Genomic DNA, 15,462 nt, shown 5'->3' on the forward strand with positions numbered 1-15,462 from the left:
TCGATCACAGGCCCCTGGGATCACGACCTGAGCCAAAGGCAGGTGCTCAACCACTGAGCCAACCAGGCATCCGCTTATTCTTTCTTTTATTTTTTTATTTTTTTAAATTTTTATCTGTTCATGATAGTCACAGAGAGAGGGAGAGAGAGGCAGAGACACAGGCAGAGGGAGAAGCAGGCTCCACGCACCGGGAGCCCGACGTGGGACTCGATCCCGGGTCTCCAGGATCGCGCCCTGGGCCAAAGGCAGGTGCCAAACCGCTGCACCACCCAGGGATCCCTATTCTTTCTTTTATTAATGTTGTGTATCACATTGATTGATTTGTAAATATTGAACTACCCTTGCAGCCCAGGAATAAATTCTGCTTGATCGTGGTGAAGAATTGTTTTAATGTACTGTTGAATTTGATTTGCTTGTATCTTGTTGAGAATGTTTGCATCCATGTTCGTCAGGCATATTGAGCTGTAATTCTTCTTTTTAGTGGAGTCTTTGTCTGATTTTGGAATTAAGGTGATACTGGCCTCGTTCAATAGTTTGGGAGTTTTCCTTGCATTTCTATTTTTCTTTTTTTAACACTTTGAGCAAGGTAGGTATTAACTCTTCTGTAAATGTTTTGTAAAATTCCTCTGGAAAGCCATCTATCCCTGGACTTTTGTTTGTTGGGACTTTTTTGATCACTGACTCAATTTCTTTGCTGGTTATGGGTCTGTTTAAATTTTGTTTCTTACTATTTCAATTTTGGTAGTTTATATGTTTCTAGGAATTTATGCATTCCTCCAGATTGTCCAGTTTGTTGGCATTTAAGTTTTCATAATATTCTTTTATAATTGTTTTTCTGTGGTGTTGGTTGTAATCCCTCCTTTTTCATTCACAATTTTATTTATTTAGATCCTTTCTCTTTTTCTGTTAAGTCTGAGTTGGAGTTTATCAGTTTTATTAATGTTTTCAAAGACATAACTCCTGGTTTCATTGATCTCTTCTATTGTTTTTTTGTTTGTTTCTATGTCTTCTTTTTTGCTAAAACCTTTGTTATTTCCCTTCTTCTGCTGGCTTTGAGCTTTATTTGCTATTCCTTTTGTAGCTCCTTTAGGTATAAGTGTAGGTTGTGTATTTGAGACTTTTCTTTCTTCTTGAGGTAGAACTATACTTCTGTACACTTCCCCCTTATGACCACTTTTGGTGTATCCAGAAGTTTTGGACTGTTGTGTTTTCATCTTCATTAGTTTACATGTATCTTATTTCTTTTTTTTTTCTTTTCTTTTTTAGATTTTATTATTTGTTCATGAGAGACACAGAGAGAAGGCAGAGACATAGGCAGAGGGAAAAGCAGGCTTCTCGCAGGGAGCCTGATGTGGGACTTGATCCCAGAACTCCGGGATCACGCCCTGGGTCAAAGGCAGATGCTCAACTGCTGAGCTCAACTGCTCAACCGCTGACACCTGGGTGGCATCCCTTTATTTCTTCCTTTATCTTCTCTTTAACCTCTTCATTCTTTAGTATGATGTTTTTTAACCTCCATGTGTTTGTGATCTCTCCAAGTTTTTTCTTGTGGTAGACTTCAAGTTTCATAGCATTATTGTCTGAAAATACCTATCCATTTCAAAGTCTTCTAAAAAATAGAAACAGAGGTAACATTTCCAAACTCATGTGATAAGGGTAGTACTACCCTGATACCAAAACCACAGACGTTGAGCTTGAAAAAGGAAACCACAATCCAGAACCTCAATTAACAATAGAGGTAAAAATGCTCCACTAAAATCAATTTCAGGGGACATCTGGGTGGCTGAGTTGGTTCAACATCTGACTCTTGATTTCAGCTCAAGTCTTGTTCTCAGGATCACAGGTACCCCATCAGGCTCCATGCAGGTCTGCTTGTCCCTCTCCTTCTCTGACTCTCTCCCTGCTCTTGAATGTGCATGCTTATACTCTCTCTCTTTCTCTAATAAATAAATAAAATCTTAAAAAAAAATTTAGCAACATGTTAAATGGTTTATACACCATGGTAAAGTAAGATTTATTCCTGGGATGCAATGATGGTTCAGCATAAGCAAATCAACATGTTGTTCTCTTCAAATTGGTTAATATGGTATGTGAATTTTACCTCAGTTAAAAAAAAAAAGATTGTGATAATGTTTCATATTGAATAAGACTAAAGAAATGCAACAGCTAAATGGAGTATCTGATTCTAGAACAAATCCTGAATGTAGGGAAAAATTTCTAAAGAACATTAATGGGACCAAAAGCAGTCTTGAGAAAGAACAAAGATGAAATTATCACACTTTCTATTTTCAAACTGTACTACAGAGCTATAGTAATCAAACAGTATGGTACTAGCACAAAAACATATAGGTCAATGGAATAGACTAGAATCCAGAAATATACTTATGCTTATATGTCAGTTAATCTCCAAAAAAGGAGACAAGAATATACAATGGGAAAAAGACAGTCTTTTCAATAAATGATGATGGGAAAAGTGGACAACTTCATGCAAAGGAATGAAACTGGATCACTTTCTTAATCTACGTACAAAAATTAATTCAGGTGGATTAAAGATTTATTTTTTGTTTAATTTTTTTTTAAATTTATTCAGAGAGAGATAGAGAGAGGCAGAGACACAGGCGGAGGGAGAAGCAGGCACCATGTGGAAAGCCCAATGTGGGACTCGATCCCAGGTCTCCAGGATCACACCCTGGGCTGCAGGCAGCGCTAAACCGCTGAGCCACCCGGGCTGCCCGGATTAAAGATTTAAATGTAAAACTGGAAACCATAAAATTCCTAGAAGAAAAATTAAGTAGTAATAAGCTCTTTCACTTTGGTCTTAGCTGTATTTTTTTGGATACGTTAACTTCGCCAGGGGTAATATATTTTGAATTATTATCCTTTTACATTTATATACTTTCTATGTAATTTCTCTTGGTCTGAGACTTGTCCTTATTTTTTTATGTTGTTTTTTTAAAGACATTTTTATTTTTATTTTTTAAAGACATTTTTAATTTAAAATAATTTTAATTTATTAATTTTGTAATTTATGATATGTATATTTTGTACTTTCCTTATCTGAATTTTCAAAGATATTTTTGACATCTTTTAATGAAAGTTGTAATATCTTTTGATAGTGACTCATGTCACCATTCAGAGAGCTTGTCAGTTCAGTGAAACAGTTTTGAGTGCCTTATATATATAGTTAGTACTTGGCAAGGGGGTTATAGCAGTGTATAAGGGGATATCATGCACTTCATCTTCATTGATGAACAAAAGAAGCAGAGATATCAAACTAAAAAAGGTGCTCTAAGAGGTAGGTTAGTTTCATATTGATCATACAAGTGTGGGAGGTGGCAACTGGGTTGGGAATACAAATGTAAAACCATAAATATATTTGGTCATGGAGTTCATATTTTAATCTAGTAGGTCAGATGTCTTCAAACATTTTTAGCATCAGAACCCTGACTTCAAAGGAACTTAATGGTAGCAACTACAATACTTACAACAATAATCTTAATATCAGCTAATATGTCTTGATTAATTATCATAGTACCATGCTGACATGGTTATCATGTATTATTTCTTTATAGCAATCCTATAAGATAGGTTTTTAAATTATCCTCATTTTACCAACTGAAACAAGATTAATATATAAAATAGGTTGAAGCAAAGCTTCTCTTTATAAATTGCTTCTTTGGAAAGGAATACATTTGAAAATAGTTACCCAGAAGGATGGGAAGATACTGAAGGGTTTGAAGCATGAAAGTTAACAAAATCAGATTTGCATTTCATGTCTATCATGCTAGACTGTGGAGAATAGATCTGAACTGAATAAGGACTGGATTAGAGACACCAGTTATGAAACTCTATGTTAGTCCAAGTGAGGTAAAATTAAAAACCTGAATTGTAAATTGTAAGTTCAGGTATATCATATGGGATAAGTTGGGAATGATAAAAAAGGATAGCAGTTATAATGCCTCAAGAAGAAATTTGCATGCTTCATATGAAGGGACAAGCCATGGTAAAGGGAGTTATAGAAGGTATTTTAACTCAGAAAACTAATAGTCACTCTTGATTTAGTGTGTCCATGTCATTAAGGTTCACTGATATTTTTTAAAAAAAGATGATTCAGTAGTAAAAAGAATAAAATAAGAAACAATATATTTATTTAACTTATTAAGTATGAATGCTGTATTTTCTAGCAGTGCCACTAGAAAAATAGAAACAGGATTTATAAACTCAGCACTAGAAAAAGGAATAAAAGAAGGTCCTGAATAGTTATGAATCATTTAGAAAGGGGGGGAAACTCTCTCTGTGTGTCTCTCATGAATAAATAAATAAATTATTAAAAAAAAAAAAAGAAAAAGAAAAAAGAAAGGGGGGAAAGGTAGAACAAGTAAAAATATTGAATAAGTTATTATATGTATGTATATATAGAAATAATCACCGTAAGTATAAGTCAATTAAATGACTTATTTAAAAGACAAAGGTTGTCAGACTGGATTTTTTTAAAGGTCAACTATGTTTCTAAGAAGTGGAGAAAGGCTGAAGTGAAAAGGTGGAACAAGACATATCAGGAAAATTCAACAACAAAGTTGGCATAGTTATATTAACATCAGACAAATGGACTTTGAGGAAGAAGTTATTTGAACAATGCCAGCATCTAAAACAGGAATTTAAGTATAGTCCTTGGAGATGAAGTTATAAAGAAGGTAATAGTACATTTCCAAACAGCTAATACATTTAATGAGTGTTACATTGATTTGAAGAGTAATGACAAACAAAATGTAAGTTTGGGAAAACAAATACTCATAGGTTATATGGAATTTATAGTTTAACTAAATAGTTTTCCTTAGAGATTTAAAAAATAATTGGCTTTTTCATTCCGTGTCATATTTTGTCTGTTTGCTGGCAACACTTATAAAATGAAGTGCAGGGGATCCCTGGGTGGCTCAGCGGTTTGGCGCCTGCCTTTGGCCCAGGGCATAATCCTGGAGTCCCAGGATTGAGTCCCACGTCGGGCTCCCGTCATGGAGCCTGCTTTTCCCTCCTCCTGTGTCTCTGCCTCTTTCTCTCTCTCTGTGTGTCTATCATAAAATAAATAAATAAATAAATCTTAAAAAAAAAAAAAAAAGAAGTGCATTTGGTAAGCATTTGCTCTTGTGTTTTCAGGAATTCAAAATGTCCTCAGCCTCTTTTGTGCAGTTCTCACAGAAAATAAGGTTCTCTTCCATTCTGCAAGTTTCCAGAGACTGAGCGATGCTTGCAGAGCTCTGGAATCTTTAATGTTTCCTCTTAAATATAGGTGAGATTTTTAACTTGGTACTTTAATCTATTCCCAAATTCTGCATTATTTACTGATGGTTAGTTGAAATGTCTTAGCAAAACAGTTTTGAACCTCAAGGGCATATTTTACAAAGTTATGCTGTACACATGATTTTGATGAAAATCTAACCTAGAATTTGGAAATTTTCCAAGTTCATTACTGATTGTTGATTAATTTAGTGAAAAATAATTTGAATTGTATTGTCAGCAACATTTAATTCTCTTTGAATATAATTGGTGGTAAAAGTCTTAAGTTAGTTTTACCTCATTATTTGATATTAAAGAGTTACTAATTTTTAGGAGTTATAATGGTACTATGATTTATTAAAAACTATTCCTTACCTTTTTTTTAGATACCTACTAAAGTATTTATATATAAATGATATGATGTCTGGGATTTGCTTCAAATAATACAGTAGGGAAGAAGACAAAAATGGGTAGAAACATATATGAGACCTTACATTGGTAATTGTCAAATCTGCCTTGGATGCATGAGGCTTCATTTTCCTTTTTTCCTCTGGACTTTCTGGGTGAAGGGGGCATGTTAAAATTTTCCATAGTAAAAAGTAAAAAGACAAAACATCTAAACAATGATGCCCTGATAGTGTTATGAATAGAATATTTTATTCTAATATATTGTTTCATCGATTTGATAATAATAACATTTTGGAAACTTAAGTTCATACAAACTAGAAAAAATTTAGATTGTTTCCAGATTTTATTTAAAATTTAAAAATTTTTAATTTTTAAAAATTTCTTTTTCTTTTTTTTTTTTTTTAAACCTTTGTGCCTTTTGTAACCCCTAGGTAAGAGAGCATTCTAGGCCTTAATTTTGTACTTTGCTATTCTGATTGAATTCAAATATCAAATACAGAAAATAGAATTTGAATGATTGTTTTATTTAGATGAATCATTATCAGTATTGAGGGAGAAGGCCTATTAAGGGGTCGTTGTTACCTGCTGATGTCAGATTTTTATGTAAGGAAAAATGCTTTCAAGCAAGATTAACAAAGTTAAAGAGACTGCTTGCCTTAGAGGGATAAGGGATAAGGGAGCTGCTGTGGGTTCCATTTACTTTACATCTTGTTACATCTAATCATCTCTTTCACATAAAGATTTTTTTAAATATTTCTTTTAAAAATTTAATATTAACAACCATGAGAATATTATTGATAATCTCTAAATGCAAGATTCTAAAATTCAGACCACATAAAAATGAAAGAAAATATGTTCATATTATGGGAAAACAAATATATCTCACATATGCTTTTATTATTTCCAGTTATCCTTATATTCCCATTCTCCCGGCTCAGCTACTGGAAGTTTTAAGTTCCCCAACGCCTTTTATTATTGGAGTGCATTCTATCTTTAAAACTGATATCCATGAACTTGTAAGTATTCATCTTTAAATTGCCAGTTATTGAAGCCAAAACCTTATCATAGTTCTTTGAGTCCACTAAGGTTTCAACTAATTACTATTTTCAGTTCTGTTGCATTCCCAGTAAGAAAGATTAGCTGGAAGAAAAGCATCACAGAAAAATAGAAATATAGAATATAACATGAATGTATTAACATTTTAAAATGCCCCTCTTTTGGCATATTGATTTTATCTTTCTGTATTCTCCATCCTATATATGAGAAAGGAAGTTAAAATAGTATTCTGTTTATTCTTGTGTTATGAGTGCTTTAAGATATTTATATTTTGAAATGAGGTCTGTGTTAATGCTGAATGGCTGGTAGCTTAAAAGCAAAAGCTTTTCAAAAGAATGGAGGATTTTAGTGGAATATAAATTATTCTATTCTTAATGCCATATGAATAGAAATACCAAAGGGAAAAAAGGAATACTCTGTATTTAAGTCAGTTCTGGAATAACGTGTTTAGCTCTCTGTACTGAACTTATTTAAGAGGAACTGTCACAAAGTAATGTGCTTCGAGAAGGACATCAAGGACTATCAAGACTAGAAACTATATCCTGTGAGACCCTTAAGGAAATTTTCTCAGATAATAACCTGATATTGTTTGATAGCTAAAGATAAGTACTTTTTTGTAGCTCTGAAAGGCTGAAAGAGAATCAGTGGATGTAGTAGTGGGTATAGAAACAAATTTCTTCTCAGTATAAGGGCTTTCAACTAGTAGAGCTACCCAATGATGAAGAATGGGTTACTTTATGTGAGGAATGTACTCTCAACTACTGTAAGTCGAGTGCAAAGAGCAAATTCCATGTTACTTTTCAGGGATTTTAAGAAAAATTCTTTTTTGAAAGATTGGTCTATATGACATCTGTGATCGACAGATTCTTCAAATTTTGTAATCCTCCTTTTGTTTTAGTTTTAAATGCCAGCAAAGACATAAAGAGCTTATGTCTTTGGTGCTTACACATGATTATAATTGTAATCAAATCATAGGTGTCATTAAAACTAACGAAAGACAATTCAACATTGTAATTATAAACAGGACATATATTAATTATTTTTCTTCCTTTATATGTTGATATCTAGTTCCTATTTAACTTTGATATTATTACCTTGTAAAAATATGTGTAAATCAATAAACATACTTAGTAAAACCTAGTTAGTATTAATAGAAGCATACCTGTCTGGTTAAGAGGTAATTTTTTCCACTAACCACAAAGTTTCTAAGGTAGGACAAGCCAAATGTTTCCAAAAATAAATTTCTTAATTTTTTTAAAAAAGATATTATTTATTCATGAGGAACACAGAGAGGAGAGAGAGAGGTAGAAACACAGGCAGAGGGAGAAGCAGGCTCCATGCAGGGAGCCCGATGCGGGACTCGATCCTGGGTCTCCAGGATCACACCCTGGGCTGAAGGCAGCGCTAAACTGGTGAGCCACCTGGGCTGCCCAAATTTCTTAATTTTTAATGAATAAATTAGAATGAATTTTAAGCCTATTATCAGCATAATAGCTTCAGTCTTGGCTATTTTCTCTATTCCATTTTTGTGTAAGTTATTTTTAAAGACTTTTGTAAAATACTAAAAATCAGTTTCTTAAACACTCAAACAGTACCATTTTGTTGTACACTAGTTCTTTAACTCTTGTAATGAGTACTATATTATTTAGGATATGACTAAACTATACCAAAGCATCCAAAATACAATGGTTCAAACAAAATGTAATTTTATTTAACATGAATGCAGCAGTCCATAGTGGTGTTCCATTATACCAGACCGACTTACTCCATGAACTCATTCATGGTCCAACTTCTTTCCTTCTTGTTTCTCCATCAGAATCCCCTCAGGCATTGTTATCATCTGAATGTTCAAGGTTAGGTTGTTGCCAGTTCATAGATTGAGTTTTTGGAAGGAGAAAGCATAGGAAATCCTTACGTCCTGTCTGTTCTGAATACCTGAAAGTGTACACATCACTTCTCACATTGCATTAGCAGAAAATCACATGCCACACCTAATTTCAATGGAAGCTAAAAAATACATGGTAACTGGGAAGTCATGAACCCAACATTCTATTGCTATGGACAGCCAAGAGTCTTCCACACCTGGTTCTTCTCATTTTGGATTAATGAAGACCAGGTTAATTTGCTTAACAATAAATACATTTTATTAATTATTTATTAATTTTTTATCTCCTTTAGCTAGATGTAATCATAGCAGATTTGGATGGAGGCACTATTAAAATTCCTGAATGCATTCACCTCTCTTCCCTCCCGGAACCACTTCTACATCAGACTCAAGCAGCTCTTTCTTTGGTATGACATTTTTAATAGTAATTTTCTTTTGATTTAAATGTAAACTTAGGTAACTGGAATTAGATATCATTGGCAGTATGCTTACTTTAAAAAGAGTTATATGTTCTTAAAACATGGATATATTATCACAGAATATTTAGAATAGAATTCTTCACTAGATATTACCTGAAGAATACACTTTAAATTCTGTTTGTTCTATATTCACTCTTTCACTCAGCATAGTTATTTAGTAGTTAATATATACCAAATACTGTGTTAGGTATTGGAAACATACCAACACACCTGTGAAAATAAGACCAGGCTCTACCTCAAAATCCCTGGTTTCCCTAATATTCCTTATTGGAAGGGATATTGCTCCTTATCCTTCAAGCTCCTTATTGACATCTCATTCCTTTTTAGTAGTTGTGCTACTTGCAAAACAGTGTGATACTGTCTTGCCAATGTTTTCAAGTTACTAAAAAAAAAAAAAAAAAAACCCTGTAACTTACTGATAGATTAAATATCTAGCATTCTTCAAAGTAAAGTTTTTATTTTTTATTTTTTCGAAGTAAAGTTTTAATACATCTTGTTTCTTGAGTGTTTCTCACTGGCACATTTAATGTTTTTATAGTTATTTTACCTTAGTTGATTTACTTCTTTTTTACATTTTTTTTAAGTAGGCTCCATGTCCAATTGGGACTTGAACTCATGATCCTGAGCTCTAGAGTCACATGTTCTACCAACTGGGCCAGCCAGGCACCCCTTACCTCAGTTGATTTTTTAAATCAGAGCATTTTATTTTACTGACAAAATTTTAGGTGCCAATTAATTCATCTTCAGAAAATTGAATCTTAGAAATTCTGCATTTCTTTTCAAGCTAGAACTAAAGCCTTCATATTCATTTCTTTTTTGTAAGGAGGGGAAGGACAAAGGGAGAGGTCAACCTCTATGCCCAGCACGGAGCCCGACACAGGACTCAATCTCACAACCCTGAGATCATGACCTGAGTTGAAATCAGGAATTGGATGTTTAACTGACTGAGCTACCCAGACACCTTAGTCCTCATATTCTTGAATAATATTCCAATATGAGCTGTTTTAAAAACTTTACCCTGATGGGGTGTCTGGCTGGCTCAGTTGGAAGAATACCAACTCTTGATCATGTGTTCAAGCCCTGCATTGGGGTAGAGATTAATAAATAAATCTAAAAAAATTAATTAAAATTTCCCCCTTAAGTAGTAACTTAAATAGGAACTCAGAAGTCTAGGATTATCAGAAAGGATTTTATTTTTAGAATATTTTCAAATTTATATTAGTCCATATATTGTTAATAGTGGTATCTATAAGATGTGAACATTTAAAGACTGACTTTTCCTAACATAGATACAAGGTGTGGTAGAGTGGAAAGAATATAAGGGCACGACTCAGGAGACCTAAATTCCACTGTACATCTTGCCACTTGGTACTATTGAGCAAATCACATTATATCTCTAGGTCTCTGTTTCCTGGACCTTATCTATAGGATGAATGTTGTATGCATAGGACGACTAAAGGACTGTATTTGTCATAATAAAAATAGCATATAAAACCTATGCTTTCATAGGTAATATCACCTAAGAAAATACTAGATATAAATAGGTAAGTTGATTTAAAGACAATTTAAAGAAAAATATTAACTAAATAACAGCATGGGTAGTATATGAATATAGCAGAAGTTGAGAAGGTAGTATTTGAGTGATTAAAAATGTTTACTATTTCTATAAACCATAAATAAGTTTCTAAATATTATATATGATTACCTAATGATGATATTTATAGTTATTTGGGATTAAGTTAAAAATTAACAAATTTAAAATTTTAGTTCTTAAGTCAGTGTCTCCTGGTATAGATTTTGCTGCACACTGATATACCTTAACCTGCAATACCTGTGGCATCAAAATTGATCAGTGAGTTTGGTAAAACTGAGTATACTTGTTTTTATAGTTGTCAAGCAAAATGGTGAATTGTGTAGTACAGTGTGGTACTGTAAATAAGACATAAGAACATAGTGTATTATCAGACTAGAACCAAAAAGAAATCATGTTTGATGAACGGGTGGGAGCTTTGACACACAATTATAGGAGCTTCATTTGGTTAGTAAATAATTGTGATCAAATGGGAACACAGTACTTGAACTGTATAATAACCATGGATGATTTTCTAGACATGAATTATACTATATTATTATAATGATGATTAGGTAGTTGGATTACAAATATTGTCAATACCTTACTGTCAGTTTTAATTATTGTTATGTCTTTTCATCTAGTATAAGTATGCTAACAAAACCTGAGTATTTGAAAATGATTTTGCAAAGACAAAAATTTGCTACTTGTGAAGTTTTATCTTTTTCTCATTAAGTCTTGCATAGATCTTTACCTACCTGCTCCCCAGCCTGATCTTCTTCAAAGCCTAACTCAAATGTTACCATTTTTTTTTTAGCTTTCCTTAGGTTGAATTATACTTGAGGTCTCATATATATTATTATTTATATGGTTATAGTACTTGCATGTTGTGTTGTCCTTTTACCCTTCTAGACTGTGAAGTCCATAAGCTTATTCATTTGATCCTCAGTATTTCAGTTAATTAATTTTTAATTACACTAATAAACATAAAAGCAAATGCTTGTTTAACATTTTCAGCTATATAGACAAATCACTCTGCCCGAGCCTGTTCCCTTCCCACAGGTAACTAATATTTCATAGTTCAGTGTATATTCTTTCAGGACTTTACATTACTATGTTTATCAGTGTGTGTAGATAGATAGATAGATAGATAGATAGATAGACCTTTTCACAATAGTACACACAGAGCACCTCAGCTAACTGCATTATTTCCTGGAGGGAATATATTGTTATTTATGTACTGACACTTTTTCCTCTCAGTACTCCAAGTAAGTTAGTTAAATAATAGGTTTTATTGAAATTTAGATTTTGTACATAACCAAATTTCTTTACTTTAGATTCTACACCCAGATTTGGAAGTAGCAGATCATGCTTTTCCCCCTCCACGAACAGCTTTATCCCACTCAAAAATGCTGGTAAGAAGTTTAATACTTAAATTTAATGTTTTTAAATAGAGCTGTACTTTTATTTGTATGGTTGTTAAAGAAGCTGAGTGTAGTGACAGTCAGATGTACTGCTTAATAATAAGTGTACCGAATTAGAAATTAGAACTGTCACTGACTGATCTTGTTACCTGCTCCCAGAGGATCCACAGGGCAGCACATTGACTGGGCTACTGTTGCCCCAAGAGGCAAGAGTAAGTTGGGCTATAGCGTGAAAAACTATGCGAAGTATTAAAATGGAAAGGACCAGCAAAGATTAAAAGGGAAGCTTGCAAAAAATGGAAACACATATAAGAGAGTCAAGTTTGATGGGTAGATGAAAATAAGTTCTAACTGGAAGCCATGTATGTAAGGGTTAGTATATATAATAAAGTCCCCTTTAAAATTTTGCTCAGTGCATTCCTTAGACTTGAGCTTTGTGGCCATCAGAAGCCTTATAGAACTGGATACCTTTGATAAGTTATTTAAACATTCTTGAGCATTTCTTCATCTAGGAGTTGACCACATAAATCTGTAAGTTTCCGTTCAGTTCTAAAACTATGATTTTATTAAAACCTGAATTATCAAAACCAAAGTCCTACCTTATTGATATAGGAATAGATTTTTATAAGTTGGATAAACTTTGAAAGAATTTCATAAGCTTTTAAAATACAGTCTTTTGAGATTTTTTTCTTTTATATTTGTGACTATAATTCTTTTGATGGATATAAAAATCAATTGACTTGGGAAAGATGTCCTTCTCTAACTTGGTGAAGAGGGAGACTGGCTTTTTCTGAGAGGAAAATTCGATCTACTAAAGGCAAGCTTTGTTTGGCTCCCTTGAAAAAAACAACTATTTAACAGCCTACTATGTTCAACAATGTTATAGGCTAGATGCCTAACACCCAGGGCTGCCAGGAGTAAGACTTATGTGTAGGAAGTGCAGAAAGATTAATTAAATAATCTCTCAGGTTCTTTTCAACTTTTGTCTTTGTAATATTTCATTTGTTTTTTTAAAGAAATTCAGTTGCCTAACTTGTTTTGTCTTATATTTTTTAGGATAAAGAAGTGCGTGCAGTTTTTCTTAGATTATTTGCACAACTCTTCCAAGGGTATAGATCATGCCTACAACTTATAAGAATTCATGCAGAACCAGTAATACATTTTCACAAAGTAAGATGATACAGTACTGTGTTGTATGTGTCCAAAACGTGGCCTCTAATTTAATAAAACAACTTAGCAACTTAGTTGTCTTCTTCTAGCCATGCATTTTGACCTTAGTTTATCAAATGTGTTTTTTTTACTGTGGTTATTTTTTAAGTCTCTGCTTTGTATGATATGATTAGATGATAATTTTTAATAACACTATGAAACTGACATGTTTTCTTTAGAGTTCACTTAATTTTAAATTGGTTTTCCTTTTAAAAGGATTTATTTGGTTATTTTGGAGAGAGAGAGTTGGAAGAGGGGTAGTGGGAGAGGGAGAGAGATAATCTCAAGCAGACTCCCTACTGAATGCAGAGCCCAACTACACGGGGCTCCTCCATCTTACCACCCTGAGGAAATGACCTGAGCTGAAATCAAAAGTTGGCTGCTTAACCAGCTGGGCCTCCCTGACACCCCTAAATTGGTTTTCCTTTTCAAATTGAGTGTTAATTTTTTGTTTCTTCTCCTGCTTTATCAACAAACTCATATTTATTCTAATATAATATTTCAGGTATCAAAAGTCCTTTTTGAGAGAATATATTTTATAACCCCACATTTATGCATGAAGATATTTATTCAGTCTTTGATCTCTTTTTGTTTTGACCATTCATCCATTTTTAGGTGATAAATTATTCATTTTACTTTTTTCTTTCTTTACAGACAGCTTTCTTGGGGCAGCGTGGTTTGGTTGAGAACGATTTCCTCACTAAAGTTCTTAATGGAATGGCATTTGCAGGTTTTGTTTCAGAAAGAGGTCCTCCCTATAGATCCTGTGATCTCTTTGATGAGGTATAGTTCTTATCAAATGAATGCATATTTACAGACAAAATTGGACTAGTGGTTAAAAGTAGAGAAATAGTATTTTAATCAAGATCCTAAATATATTATAAATTAAATATCAAATAATACAAATGTTATTATGCTTATTAGATCTTGATATTTATAATGTGGATTTGAAAAATTAGGAAAATATAAGATGTCACAGAAATACATTAAGTATCTTGAACAACTGAATTTAAATAGTTCATTAAAATCTTTTTGAAAAATTGACAAGCTTATTTTTTAAAGCAATAAGTACAATGATTCTTTTTATCAGTTTCATGGAGAGAAAGGTCTAGGTTTAATATATAGGTATGTGATTTCAAACTATAGTTACATTTAGTCTATTAGCATCATAAAGCCATAGTTTGGCTCAGTGGCATTCTTTTTTTTAGGATTTAAATTCATTTAATTAACATATAATGTATTAGTTTCAGAGGCAGAGGTCAGTGACTCATCAGTTGCCTATAACACCCAGTGCTCATTACACCTCCTTAATGCCCATCACTCAGTTACCCTATCCCCCATCCGCCTCCCCTCCAGCAATCCTCAGTTTTTTTCTATAGTTAGGAGTCTTTTATCATTTATTTCCCTCTCTGATTTTGTCTTATTTTATTTTTCCTTCTCTTCCCCTATGATCTTTGCTTAGTGGCATTCAACATTAGTCTATCTCCCGTAGGAGATCTTAAATGTATGGAAGACAGATTTCATCTCTATCTTCAAGGAATTGGCCATATAACGGGAAAATTAGGACAAATGTGACTCCAAATAAGGATGCTCTTTTGTGTTAGTCGTGATTTACTTTAACACATCTTTCCATTTATCATTTAACTGCATTTACAGCAGCTCGTTCTGGTGGATAGAACAATGAATATTATTCCCATTTCAGTTTCTGAAAGAGCACTATATTGGAACCAATAAATCTAAAAGTTCTGTGAAGTATATGAAAGGAAAACACTCTTAGCACCTAAGATATTGGAGAATAGTAACAGTGATCATGTTTTGCTGCAAGTGGTTTTATTTTATATAAAGAATATAGGAGCCAAGTTCTATCCTTGGTTCCGAGAAAGATCTTTTATTTTCTGCAAAGATAAGTAATCACAGATAATGAATGAAGGGGCACATGCTGTGGTTCTGAGTATGGAGATCTACACCAAATACCTTAGTTAATAACAAAAGCGTTTAAAGACTTAGGAGAGATGCCCGGTGGTGTGTAGTTCTTTCTGATCAATTAATAATCACTGATCCCCTAATACCAACATTTAATATGATTGATCACTAGCATACTAATATATGTATATATCAGCTTTTATATCCTGAACTAAGTAATTGATATATAATGTT

General features: G+C 33.1%; 1 protein-coding gene and 1 long non-coding RNA gene across 4 annotated transcripts in view; one reads left to right on the forward strand and one right to left on the reverse strand.

The window, feature by feature from the left end:
- SBF2 (SET binding factor 2) overlaps nucleotides 1-15,462 on the forward strand; it is a 453,884-nt gene that overhangs the window by 242,041 nt on the left and 196,381 nt on the right. For all 3 annotated transcript variants that reach the window (XM_072794105.1, XM_072794106.1, XM_072794107.1), the window contains exons 7-12: nucleotides 5,155-5,287; nucleotides 6,590-6,698; nucleotides 8,917-9,030; nucleotides 12,010-12,087; nucleotides 13,153-13,266; nucleotides 13,960-14,088. In XM_072794105.1, the coding sequence (XP_072650206.1) occupies nucleotides 5,155-5,287; nucleotides 6,590-6,698; nucleotides 8,917-9,030; nucleotides 12,010-12,087; nucleotides 13,153-13,266; nucleotides 13,960-14,088 (677 nt within the window). The remainder of the gene's footprint in view (nucleotides 1-5,154; nucleotides 5,288-6,589; nucleotides 6,699-8,916; nucleotides 9,031-12,009; nucleotides 12,088-13,152; nucleotides 13,267-13,959; nucleotides 14,089-15,462) is intronic.
- LOC140614807 (uncharacterized) overlaps nucleotides 1-15,462 on the reverse strand; it is a 57,572-nt gene that overhangs the window by 36,701 nt on the left and 5,409 nt on the right. The gene's annotated exons all lie outside the window — the stretch shown is intronic.

Source organism: Canis lupus, chromosome 23 (genome assembly GCF_048164855.1).
Source record: "Canis lupus baileyi chromosome 23, mCanLup2.hap1, whole genome shotgun sequence".
Taxonomy (NCBI): domain Eukaryota; kingdom Metazoa; phylum Chordata; class Mammalia; order Carnivora; family Canidae; genus Canis; species Canis lupus.